This window comes from Branchiostoma belcheri, unplaced genomic scaffold (assembly GCF_001625305.1).
Source record: "Branchiostoma belcheri isolate BF01 breed outbred unplaced genomic scaffold, Haploidv18h27 scaffold8, whole genome shotgun sequence".
Lineage (NCBI taxonomy): Eukaryota > Metazoa > Chordata > Leptocardii > Amphioxiformes > Branchiostomatidae > Branchiostoma > Branchiostoma belcheri.
In genome coordinates this window covers 3610641-3624203 of record NW_017804464.1, presented here as the reverse complement: position 1 = coordinate 3624203, position 13563 = coordinate 3610641, and the positions used below count along the sequence as shown (strand labels likewise).

The window sequence follows — 13563 nt, the reverse complement described above, 5'->3', positions numbered from 1 at the left end:
GACAGATAGCTTATCTTGTCAGGAATAAGTGGCGTAAGTTTGGTCCCCCTAGCAGCTTGTTCTGGAACTGCAGGTTAGTTTCTGGTAAAACTTTCAAAGCCAATAAGTCTAGATTGGAACAACGTATTTTCATCATTTTTGGTGTGTAGGTACCTGAGAGACAGTTGTACATGATTAAATGCAAATTATGCAAATGCGGACTTAATTTGCATAATTAATGAGGAAATTCTATGATTACAGTGTTTCATATAATGGTACTGCTATACATGTAATCTATTTAATCTGTGGCAGGCGGAACATCAACAGATACCAATTATGCAAATGATGACCTAATTTGCATGATTAATGTGAAAATTCTGTAAATTCTTATTGGTGAATGATGGGAATTTCATACCTTGTAACATGTGTAAGTTACTTAAAGCTTTGCATCGCTATGCATATATTATGTTAATGTAGAGGTTATTTGCATAATTGTTTAGACTGTATGCAAATCCCGCGTCACTTGTCGGCATCTCGCATCTCTGATTGGTTGTTGCGTCTTAAGATGACTGAGCCGAAGCACATTTAAACAATTTTTCTTTGTTCGATTTATCACACTTCACAGAGAATTGTCGCCAATGGCTACTTCTTTTTGTTGCAATATATCATACTTCACGGAGAATTGTCACCTATGGCTTCTTGTTCAATTTATTTTGACTTGACACAAGAACAGTGAATGAGCAAATAAAGAACTTCAGAACAGTTACTCATGTTTGGAATTTTGTTACGAATCATAGAATGTCATTTTTGATCATCAATGTTTAGATGTTAACAGTTTGACCAGATTTGTTGGTGCCAGATGTTGTCTCGTATCTTGTGGGGAGAAGATGTAGGATACAGTGTTACATACATTTTGTTCATGTCTAGTACAGGTAATAAGACAAAAGTATGTCACATGTACAATGTATTTGAACAGGAACACCAGTCTGTATTCCTGTATGTGGGCAGTTTTTGCCAAATAAAAGAGCTACAACTTCTACATTAGAGATGCATATGTTTCATTTACTTTCTATGTGTTTCCTACACAGAGTACATGTTGAACTTCTAGATGTTTTCTATTAAAGGCATCCAATGCAATTTTGGGATGGTAAAACAAATTTATTATGGATGAAGAATTCTGTCTGATATTGACATTGATACTGCCATTTCTTATCACATTTTCATCATATACCTGAAGTATTAGAAATACACGTAGTCCCAAAACGTGTTGTAAATGATATATGTAGCCATGAATTCATCATTAGTCATAACTTATTAATACCAAGGACAAATACCCAAGGACATATTAATACCTACTACTAGAGGGTGGGGTCATACATTTTCTTCTACATGTAAGTTACATGGACTTGCTTTTACTAAGTTTTTGCTTTTTAATCTTTTCCCCCAACAAGACTTCTCTCAAATCTCTATGAAATATCTCAGCTGTAATGTACCCGTTGTCCATCCCAAGGGATTAGGAGGCAGACAGTTCTGCTAGATTAAACCTCTTTGTGGATGCACCATTTTGTTGTGGCAACCACTACAATACATTGCATCATGTAATGCATGTATTCATGATTCTTGTAGATCCCTCTGGAGCCATCTAGGTTGTTCCACAGGTTTTGTATGGGCAACCAAAACCTTGGGATTAATATTCAAACATGGCGATATACTTATTTATTGATCATAGCTGAGTTATTGTTTAATCTTGTATTGCAAGCTTTTATCAAACCTTACTACAAGCAGTATGTTCATGTGCATGTTTCTATGTCCACCAATAGAATGTTTTATGGACATAATCCAAAGTGCATTTGGAACGTTGATAAGAAAAAAGACGAAGCAATTTTCAAACAGAAAAACAACCCAAATTATATTTGGATAGACGAAACGTCATCGCTACGTCACTTGTTTTTCTCACTTTTCTGATCTGGGCATGCCTAGGTGTGTTGGGGGTGTGGCGGGAAGCTATTTCCAGCCCTTCACTCTGATTGGCTGTTGATGAAGTCATATCTATTTCGAGGGGATTTCCTCACAACTCCGCTTTCTGATTGGCTCAGCGCTGCTTTCTGATTGGTTGAACTCTACGTCACGGATCTTAATGTTGCCGGGGGTTTCATCATAAAGTGTAAGCCGGCCGGCAAGCGTCACTTCGATCAAGGCAAGTCTGTGAGTAAGGAGCGTAGGCAGGGATCGAAGCAGTCCGCAAGGACCGAGGAGAAGGTAAATCTTGGCTTGCGTATCCTTGTCGCAATAGGGGTAGATTTTACGTTTTCCTTACGTAAACTGCGAAAAACGAGCAACTGTTTCGAACCCGGAAGTGAGTTCGGTTGTGAAGTGCTCGTAGTACATGTTCGCACATGTTCCTGCAAATGGCGGCGTACCACACTACCTTACATTTTAGTATCTTCTTGCTCTAAAATAGCTACTGCATCTATTTTTTCATTGACAAGACTAAAGAACTGTGCAGTAATGTAACAGGCAAGAATAAGTGAAGTCATGTTGGCTGTCGTTTTGGGTGTTTGCTAACTGACGCCCCCCTCCCTCTCTCAGGTAAAACTACCTGTGAAAGTGGAAACATCTGGACTTGAGAGACTCGGCACCACCGAGGGCTTCGTCATTTCGGACAACACGGAGGCATCCTTCCCCACAACCGCCACCCCGAGCTTAACTAACACCATGCAGACCGACGCCAACGTTTTCTTGTACGACGCAACTGCCATTGCTGCCATTGAAGACGGGAACAGCGCGTCCCAAGACGTGCCCGCCACTCCCACCTCCTTCGAGGAGCTGGTTGCGATGCTGGACATCCCTGGGTTTACTACCACTACCGAGGATGACCACACACAGTGCGCTACGTTGGACCCTGGAACCAAGTGGCCTATTTAACACCGGTGGGTATTTTTCAAACTCTTCAACCTTTGTCGAGATATTTGCACGAACTACTACTAACTGCCATTTGATATAGAAGTACATAACAAAATCATACTTACGTTTCGATTAGCTATTGCCACATCTTTTGGACGTGTGAAACCCTCAAAAAGGCAGTTTGGTGGGGAATATTAAGATATTGACGTGGTTTGCAAGGGATGGAAATAGGTGAATAAATACCCTGGCGTAACCATTGTTGTTGGTATGCATGAATTGCACATGTATTGCGCAACGTTTCGTCATAGTGCCATCACTACTTTAGGCTTTGCTTGCTACAGTTTGTTCCCATATTTTATATGGTGGCTACATTACCAGGGTCTTGCATCATGTGCAGTTTTAGTTTGGAATCCTTCGGTCCGAGAGGTGTTTCATTCGGATTGCATGTGATTGCGCAATCACCTGCAATACCCTCTGAAGCGTGGTCCAAACAAATAGCCCCGCCCACAACCGCAAAGCATGATAACCGCCAAAGCAATGACTGACATTTGCTATACATAGTATCAGGCTTTTCTGCTGTCACTGTCTTTGACTATTTCTACAGATTGCATCATGTTGTGAAATTCATATATTCAAAGCTGTAGCTGTACTGGGTCAGTCTAAAGTTGTTACCCAGATGATTCTGTATGTGTAAACAGGCATTCCCCAAATCTTGTGCATCAACTGAAAAACATTTATTCACCGATTGCCAACACGTTTTTTTCTATCCTGTTTTCAGACGAGTTCGTCGGTATCCCTTCCCTGTCTGAAGGCACCAAGTGTGCTGAGGACATTACGGAACTGACTGACTGCAATGGTGACCTGAGTGAGTTTCTGAGTGGTGATCTGGCTGGGCAGATGTTGGACATGGAGAACTTTCTAGAGTTCACTGACCTGTCCCAGTTCATGGGGATGGTAAATTTTCATTTTATTTGTCTAGCAAATTTCTTAAGATCATAACAAATTTGCTGTTGTTTTACACATGTAAAGTACTGTTTAGTATGACAATTGGAACTGCAGTGCATCTAAATTTCCAAGCTTCTTACATTTGCTTTTTTGATTGTTGGAACTTTTTTCCTTTTCTAGAACAGAGTACAAACTTTAAATATTGGCCCTTGTTTCACTTCAGGTTGGCGCAGGTGAAGCTACAGAGGGAGAGGAAGCGACTGATGTAACAGCCGATGAAGGGGTAGTGCCCATGCTGTTCCCAGTTGCTGACAGCCCTCCCACCGAAGCTGCCATCCCCCAGGCTTCCACTTCCGATGAGCCTCCAGTGAAGATGGCCCGTCTCTCTACCTCCGAGAGTATCGCAGCATCCCCCAGTCCTGATGATCCACCAATCGACAGGCGGCGCAAGAACAACATCGCCGCCCAAGTCTCCCGCCGCAAGCGTAAGGAACGCGAGGCCAATATGGAGCAGAAGGCGGTCGAGCTGGAAGCGGCAAACGCCAAGCTTCGCGAGAAAGTGGCACAGCTGGAGGAGGCAACCAAGGAGATGAAGCAGCGGCTCATCCAATCACTGGCCTTCGGGAAGTGAAGCCGAGGCAGCTATTCAACAGCCTGGTTACCAAAACTCTCCTTGGAGAAGCTAAAAAACTCAGGAGCTAAAGTAGGTTTGGTAACCAGGCTAGATATTCCATGGGTGACCCTGACCATGGCAAAATAGACAAATGAACTTGAACTGTGGACTCTAGTGGTAACACTAGATAACATAGTGTTACTGATGACGAGCTCTGGTTCACTTTCAGTCAAGTCTTTGTCATCGTTTGGTCACTCTTTTATGTTTCCATGTTGATCCTTGTAGAAATGTTTTGTGTTAAGCAAGGAGGTTGTGTTAAATAAGAGACTGTTAGTGATTCCATGTTATCCTGTAGATGTAATTGTAGAGTGGCCATTCTCAGTACAGAAGGGTAGAAATGGACTTAACATTTCCACATGATATAGATGAAAAGATTGGTGTGTTTTTTGGAGAAAGGGAAATTTTAGTCCTTTCCCTCACCCTTCTGTACTAGAAATGGCCTAAGACATGCATAGAGCCCACTTATTGAATTTCTTTCAGTTGTTCACACTGTCACTACTTCTACTCTACATTGGTTAAAAAGAGCAGAAAGTGGCTAAGTGGGCATACATTTTGTAGTCAAGTGAATTATTGCTTGTGGAGGTAGAGCTAGACCAACGAATGTACCTCACTGATAAAAATAAGCCAAAAATATGACTATGAATTAGAATAGCATATTAATATTTTGCTATATGCCTATGTTCCTGACATTTGTTAAAAAGGGTGCTAGGCAAAAGACCAAAAACAAGGTAGTATAGATGATAATCCATTATTGGATGTTAAACAAGAAAAAGTAAAAAAAAAAATCAAATTGAAAAAAAATGTATAATTGTGAAGGAATGAGATTTTTTGAGCCAGATGTTGGCTTACGAAGAATGTGTCTGAATATTTGGAAAGGTTTTAGAATTGGTTGGAATGTTTGATGAAGAAGAGTATAATGCAATGTATACTTCAGAAACCAAGTGTAAACCTCTTATCTAACCTTTTCTTGTGTATTCTAGGACAGATTATCGATCAGTGATGGAATTTTGTTGGAGATTTTTAAATTGAAATGTGTGATGTTATCAGGGCTATACCATTGAACATTTGACAAGGGGGTGGTGAGATTGTTTTTCAGAATGACGGGCATGTGTAACCAGATTGTACATGATGTAAATTGTAAAGACGGAGTAAGAAAAATATCCTGACCACCCCTTTGATGACTTCCATGGTACAGCCCTTACCACCTTGCTAGAGCTTGTATGAAACAGCAGGACATATGTAATGGCAGTATGACACAAGTCTTTGAGATCCTCTATTCAGATAACTGGCTGGCTCAAGAAACTGAATGATGATCTGTAAGACTTACAAAGCACTACCGAGTGTGCAATATAGTAAAAGCCTTTGTGTTGATGGAGAATGGTTGAGAAAAAAAAATGTAGTCAGAACACTGGCCTGTACTTCAGTTGGAAAAAAGCACTGTAGAAGGCTTTTTAATCATGGCAGTATCTTGATGTTTTATCTTGATATATATCCTGTACTGCATTTTCTGCTGTTACAGGTGGGAGTAAATTTCTACATGTTTTTATATGGAAGGATCAGATGTAAATAAAAAGACACTGGTGATCTAATGATCTTGTCTGTTTGTTTTTATTGTTACTCTTGTGTGATACATTGTAGGCTGAGTTTTATGCTCACAAAAGAAAGGAAATCTATTCCCCTAGGATTGAAAATACAGAAATGGGGGAGGGGGGCAAGAAGAAACCCACTCACACTTGTTGGATTGGATGAAACAAAAGTCTTCTAGAGGGAGCATATATGTCTGTTGTATAGCAGTTCATTCTTGGGAACTTGTTAAGTTCCCATACATAGACTGACCCTAAAGTGTCTCTATGTTAGACTGAAGAGAGTTTTTTGCTAATATTAATATTATCTCCACATACACTCCAACACACAAAGTTGATTTTGTTAATGCAGTGTTGAGGTCAACATTAAAATGCTCCACCCCAACAATGATCCCGTACTGGTGTTAAGTTTTGATGCAACATAAATGTTGAACATCTAAAACTCAGCCACACAGTAACACTGTGTCTCCTTGGACTTGGATTATCAGAAATGATCTACTCGTAATTTTCTCCCATTACTATGACTAGATAAATTATGTACATGTAGGTAGTCGTTTATTTGTCTTATGATTAAATCAATCATTAAACCAGTCAGTTTATCATTATATCCAAGATTACACTGCACATCTACAACTTCTTTGTCTTCTTGATGGCACTGCCTGGGTCGGCCGCGCTAACCCTGCGTTTTCTCTGCTGTAGAGAGAGGCAAGAACAGAACTTAGGCCACACCGATTTAACCCTGGTGATGTCAAACCGTGTTTCCAAAAGAATCAGAATAGGAAATTTTGACTGTTTCTTATCCAAAGCGGTGAGATTTAGAAAGCATTCTTTTTCATATTTGTACCATCTCCAGAATCAAATGAATGTGGCCTTACGCCTGAGTTTAGAAGCCTCTAAACCTACAGAAAGCACTCAACCCACAATCTTTATAAATATACAAACAGCACTGTTGTATTACAAGCCCAAAAGAGGTACAAAAATCAGACTGCCAAACAGGTATAGAACTGCTTGGCAGTAGCAGCGAGCAGGCAACTTTGTTTGACAAAGCTCCACCAAGGCTACACACAGCACTGTGGTCAGTGCATACTTACTGGGGTGGAGGGACCAGTCGATACAACATCTATGATGTCAGAGGCCTGGAAAAAAACAGGAATAAAAGAGGTTAGAAGAAGGTTGCGAGAGCAAAACCAACACAATACATGAAACCTGTTCACTTAGTGCACTGTTAGTTACATTTAATACTGAGTCACACAACTGAGAACAAATGTGAGACATTTCAGATGGTATTTTGATCTGATTCAAAGATATTACTTACTGTTAACATAGGTTTTTGATGTAGGGAATGTTCTTTGCCAAAAAGGCAGGACTCAAAATGCATTTTTGGGAATAGGGGCACTGGTGCACCCAACCTAAAAAATTGCAAATGCACCCAGTATTTTGAGCCCTGCAAAAAGGCAATGACAACTGCTTTTTGTACTTATGTAACATGGAGAAATCTGAAGAACCGAACCTTTTTCCTTGAAGGCGACTCTTCGCCCTCTGCAGGGGCAGCTCCAGACGTGCTGGGACCAGGTGTTGTGGGGAGGACAGTCAGCGGCATCTTCCCTGGGGCCAGGGCTTCAAACCGATGTCGCAGGGTCTGCAGCTCAAACTCACAGTTGGCGTAGGCTAACTTCAGGTCGTACAGGAACACCATATCACTCCTACAAACAATAAAACAAAATATTTTATTTGTTCTCATACATTTTTTGCATAAGAAGAAGAAAAGAAAGCTGTAGTGTTTATGTTTATGTTTATTAGGAATCTCCATTAGTAATACAATGTTTGTTTACTAGTCTTCCTGGAGTCCTTTAACATTACATTTAAAACATGAAATATAATCAATTACAAAGTTAACTTAATAGCTACATTACAACATTACAGTCAATCTACCTGAGTTCGTTGAACTCCCGACATATCTCTTCTGTGGGCATGGGATATAGGTCTGTAACAAAGAAATTTCAAGGATCAGTCAGCTATTAATAACATGTAGTGAGTCAGTACCAATTCTAAGTAAAGTTGATGGTTATGGTACGAAACATCAGCATAATCTATGAGAATATGATGAAATTACATGCATCTGACATACAAATATTTTCTTATCTAGAAACTAACCATTGATTTTCATAACACTACCAGCAACACAGCAAACTCAAAGACTATGGATAGAAAAGGCTGGGAAGTGGTACATTGTAAATGTACTTACCTATTCCTAACTCCTCCAGAAGTTGTTCTATGGCCTTAACCTTCTTCTGGCCCACTGAGGAAGGAAGCTTCATCTGCAAAGAGATGAGAAAGTAACATATAAAACAGCTTCATTCTATTACAAAAGCAGTCCATGAAGCAAGGATGAAATGGACCTGAAAGCTTAGAAAGACCTACATATGAGGAGCTCGGAGATAAACTTACTCTCTGGCTTCTGAGGGACACCCCAGCCTGCTTGAAGTCAGGGAACTTGATACCAGTTGGGATATCTACAGAGCCCTGTTGGAAAAAAAATGTGTAATTTTATTTACCAGTATTCAAATCTTCAAATACAAAACTGAACTCTTCCTATTGAAATACATCTGTACAAATTGCAGAACTAGACAAGTACACCCACCGAAGACTCTCTCTTCTCTTTGGTGAGAAGTTTTTTCTTGGTGGATTTTCTCTCAGATCTGCGTGCGTCAGAGCTGTCTGCTGCAGTGATGAGTTTCTGCAAGTCTTGAGTCTTCTTCTCCCGCTCCTTCTTTCTCATCTCAATCTTCTTAAGCTCCTGGTTAAGATATTCCTCTTCCTTCACCTGTTCTGGTGTTCTGTTGAGATAGAAAATGATTATACAAAATGTAATCTAGTTTCCACATGCTAAAAAATGTCATCTTCTAATAGTCTTGACAAGAATAATAGATGCTCTGAACATGTAAATACATTACATGTTCTTTGGGAACTTCACACTGCCCCTTTTGTACAGTGAAAGATGGACTGCAGTTTAATGTCCCATCCTAAGGACTGCAACACTTTCGAGTAGCATATCAGCCAGGATTCAAACCAACAACCCCCTGGTCCATCCATATGCAGGGTCACTAATAATTCTACCATGCACCGTACCTATTAAAGAGGCGATCTAGCTGCTCTTTGCGCCGTCTCTCGTGGTCTGCATCAAACACATAAACTTTGGGCTCCTGGCCTGGTGGGGCTCGAATCTGAAACAGCAGCATTGTATTAGTACATATACATGTATACCGGTATAAGATGCTTAGGTTTTTTAATGTACAAACACTACAGGAACAACACTGGTAGAGTTTACAGTGACTACAGGGACAGGCATTGGACCAAACATAAGAAATAATCGAGAAAAGATTGTGTATCTGCAAATATATTTTCAGCATTGGTCTGCTCTCTAAATGTAGTAACTTCTATCATAGTAGAGAAAACAATGAAGAACAGACTAGAAACGTAACATTTGCAAAGCAAATGCATTATGTTTACCTTCGCATGGCCCAGCTTAACAAGCTTTGTTTATTCTTACTTAAACACATTCATATATATATATGATGACCATGCAGCCACTCTTGAACTCAGTTCTGCATGGCACTTGCAACATATACATATAATCCAACACCAGTTACCATGGTGAGAGACATCTGGTTCAGGTCATTGACTTTATTTGTTTGGAGAAGAAACTGAGGAAAAACAACATGTTTTCCTTCAGTAAACATAACAATATGACAACCTTGGTGAGTTTGCTACAGATGCTGTAGTATCTCTCCTTCAGGTCCTCAATGCTGCGCTTCTTGAACTGGTCGTGATCGTATCTGTCGTGGATGACAAACCAGCGGAGGTCAAACTTCCGACACAGCCCGAAGAGATGGTCAGTTTCAGGCCGCGTCCACCCATCCTCATGTAGGTGAAGCTGGTACTCCTGTTCTGAGTAGATTGGCACCTGGACTGACTGTAACAAGGAAGTATGATTCATGAGAACATGTGTAAAATTTCAACCTATCTGTTTGTAATACTTAACATTGCCATATTGTATTATACTGTCCTATGGTGAACAATTTTGTAAATAAGATGTATGTAGTACATTCTGTTGTAGTATGCTGTGGTATTTGTTAATCATTAACATTAACAATAGCCAAAAAAGTAAATTACAGGTGACTGATAAAAAAATACAGTACATAGGAGCCCATATGATAATGTCCCATTATCTGTTTATTATATTCTATACAATATTATATTATATATCAATATATAAGATATTCTATATTTTACCCACATCAAAGACTTAGCATTTTAATGGCTCTATTTCCTGGTTGCACTGTCTATTCCATTTGCAGTATATGTACAAATGTTTAACCTGACCTTGTTAAATCTGGCAAATGGATAGTCCTTCCCCTCGTCTGCCACTCGTCTCCAGTGGTTGAAGATGGCTCCATCCTTACGGGCGGGGTTTGTGAAGGGCATGAACTTCCATGGGCGCACCTATTTTTCACACACAAAAAAAAGACAAGAACTATGACATACCTGGATAATTTCATCTGGTTGGTAAGTTATCAAATTAAGAGACTCTCTTTGCACAACCAAGTGTTTTATTTACACCTGTGCTGTGCAATGTGAACCAGTCAGAATTTCCCCGAGGAAGATGACAGATGGTCGGCTGAATAGAAAAACTTTGTTGTGTAAAAAAGAGTCTCTTTTCTCAAGAATGATGATAACAATATGAGACTACATGCTGACAAGTAAAGGAAAGTATAGTGCTTACAATATACAAATTATGTAGATCTGATCAGGTTTACAAGTAACACTGAGCAAGCTCATACTGATCAAAAGCATATACCAGGTACATGCTCAAATATCATTTGATGCGTAGAAAGTGCAGAAAAGGAGTTTACCTTGCTACGGCCCAACTTGGCCTTCAGGGTGCGGTAGCCTTGGTTGGAAGCACTCGGAATGATAGGCGGCGCGTCCCTGAAATATGTGGAACTGAGCGGGAGGGGGGCTAAGTCAATGGGGGAGTTCACGTCACAACATCTATTACATGTGAAGTGTAAAGGAGAAATTGGACATATAAAAACAAGACGTAAAGGTAAGGAGATAGGGATAAAGTTAGACATACATTATCTGTGGATGGGGCAAACTTATACATTTACTAACAACATGTATTTTTGTTGAACCACTACAAGCTCTAGTCCCTATTAATTTACTATGGTCCAGAAACATTCAACTTTACTTTTAATGTGTGGAAGAACTGGAAGCTTTTCTTACTTGTTGTCTGAGAACAACAGGGCGTAGACCTCTCGGTGCATCCCTTCTGGTCTTTTGAACGTCGGTGTGTCTGACAGTTTCTTCACCTTTTTCTGAGGATTGAACATGAACATGTGGATGAAGAAGAATCAGATGTAATGATGTAACAGTTGTATATTACAAAATTCTCTTTTAAAAAAATCATGATTCTGGCAACATCGAAACATATGGCTATTGCTGTTAATATAAGTTACTGTGATGCCGCTGAACCATTAACCAACATTAAAAGTTACACAAACAAATGACTTGGGGTCGTGTGGTGCAAAGGCAGAGCATTTAGTTCAGAACCAACAGGTCCCGGGTTCGAATCCTGCCATGTCACCAACCTTGTGCCCTTGGGAAACTTCAAAGGCACTTAACATGACTTTCCTGACTTTGCTCAGGTGTTAATGAGTATGGCAAAATGATCATTAATACATTATCATGATCATGGGCATTAAAAGAAAAACCAAACCAAAACCAGCTATCCTTGTGCTTGGCTCTTTAAACAGAAAGCTGTATAAAAAACTCACTGTTTTCATGATGTTTTCCCGTGGTGTGCCCCCCTCCCCCTCCTGGCCTGATGGACCACCCAGTTCCAGGATGTCACGCACATCACTTGTCGTTGCCATGACTACAGCAGACTGGAAAGAAGTACAAGAAATATCTATGACAAGACCTAAAATAATGGGGGCCCGCATGCCCTTTCCCATTGAGCGTAATCGGCCATTTTAATTCTACGTAGAGCATAAACGGACCACTCTAATTCAACGTAGAGCGTTATTGGCACATTTTGCGTAAAGTGTTTCATTTTATTTTATGTAATGCGTTGTTGCTACCTGGAATTTATCGTAAAGCGAAACGGGGGAGGCTTCCTGAATTCAGCATAATACATAGCCAGCTTTCAAAATTTAGCATAGAGCGTTGTCAGGACACCCCATGCAGGCCCTCAATAATAGCTATTTACAAAACTACATGTTATGACTTTAAAATATAATATTTTTGTGCATGGTAAGTGAAGAACATAAATTTATGTGCGTCTTTGGCAACCAAAAAAATGCAAGTTACCAGCTTCAAGAAATTTCTGTTACACAAGAACAATAACCGAAATATTTCATACAACCTTTGAGGTTCCATATCAAATACCTAAGCATATCATGTACGCAATTTTTTGCTGTCTCCAAAAATCCCGCCTTTGGTCTTTGTTAGATGCGTGCTAAACACTGCCCCCCTCCCACCAACAAGCAACATCTACAACTCATTTTACCGCATCAAAAACAAATACATCACAAAACAATCACCATAGAATGAATCTCAAATATTTCTAGTATCTAAAGATGTTATACTTACCTCTAGGAAGTCCCAAAATGTGCAAATATTTAACAATTCTTAGCTAGTTGTTTTCGCTCATATTTTTTCTTCGGGAAAACGTTGCAATGCATTGTGGGATATCCTGTCAAAGGTTAAGCTATTCACCTTTGACCCCGACTGACACTTGCTACCGACTTTCTTGTCTATGTCAAGCAGAATTTTATTATTTTGGACGTTTTAATCATAATTGAGCAGAAATTATGTTATCGAGAGGGCTATTCAGAGTCCCCGTGTCGCTTGGAGTTCGCCCAGGGCTCGCTAGGTCCATCGGAACGCACGCTAGACCCTTCAAGACGTTGGAAGGTGCAGTGGACACCTCGAGTAAAACCTTCCAAGAAAACTTGAAGACGAGCGAGAAGTTGGAGGAGAAGTACACCGTCCTTCTTCAGCAGGTCTTGGCTGGAGGTGGTCCGAAGGCGATCGACAGGCACGTCAAGAAGAACAAGAAGCTGTTGGTTCGCGACAGGTGTGAAGCCATTTTGCTACTTTTGTTTGATCACAATGATGATTTTTCCCACCTGTAATATTTATGTTTACCGAAGGAAAACATATTAGAGTAGAGTAGATGCCTTCGGCCAGGATATTGCTGTTGCTCTATTTCTTCCTCTTCTTCTTCTCCAAACAAATAAAGTCAATGACCTGAACCAGACGTCTGTTACCATGGTAATTAGTGTTGGGTTACATCATGTTGCAATTTTATCGCCGTGGCTATATACACTCCCGGTGTGTATATAAAAGACAAATAGATTTTATATACACTCCGAAATACTAGCCTCCTTGGTAGGCCCAAACTTGGGTTTTGTG

At 40.1% G+C, this 13563-nt stretch overlaps 3 protein-coding genes across 3 annotated transcripts in view; 2 read left to right on the top strand and 1 right to left on the bottom strand.

The window, feature by feature from the left end:
* The first annotated feature begins 2118 nt into the window (after window positions 1-2118).
* On the top strand, window positions 2119-6086 carry LOC109486241. The gene is made up of 4 exons (XM_019789974.1): window positions 2119-2238; window positions 2569-2909; window positions 3662-3837; window positions 4052-6086. The coding sequence occupies exons 2-4, from the start codon at window positions 2852-2854 to the stop codon at window positions 4457-4459; spliced, it is 642 nt and encodes a 213-aa protein (XP_019645533.1). The 5' UTR covers window positions 2119-2238; window positions 2569-2851; the 3' UTR covers window positions 4460-6086.
* A 9-nt stretch (window positions 6087-6095) lies between these two features.
* Window positions 6096-12847, bottom strand: LOC109486240 (DNA methyltransferase 1-associated protein 1-like). The gene is made up of 14 exons (XM_019789972.1): window positions 12739-12847; window positions 11922-12032; window positions 11371-11462; window positions 10998-11088; window positions 10468-10587; window positions 9839-10057; window positions 9214-9308; window positions 8726-8921; window positions 8533-8607; window positions 8330-8402; window positions 8017-8068; window positions 7595-7787; window positions 7176-7220; window positions 6096-6777 (listed from the first exon to the last, which is right to left on the bottom strand). Exons 2-14 carry the CDS (start codon window positions 12018-12020, stop codon window positions 6712-6714), a joined length of 1416 nt encoding a protein of 471 aa, XP_019645531.1. The 5' UTR covers window positions 12021-12032; window positions 12739-12847; the 3' UTR covers window positions 6096-6711.
* Window positions 12848-12851: 4 nt separating this feature from the next.
* LOC109486242 (probable methylcrotonoyl-CoA carboxylase beta chain, mitochondrial) overlaps window positions 12852-13563 on the top strand; it is a 7698-nt gene continuing 6986 nt past the window's right edge. Inside the window, exon 1 of the mRNA XM_019789975.1 lies at window positions 12852-13225. Within this exon, the coding sequence (XP_019645534.1) occupies window positions 12960-13225 (266 nt within the window). The 5' untranslated portion in view covers window positions 12852-12959. The remainder of the gene's footprint in view (window positions 13226-13563) is intronic.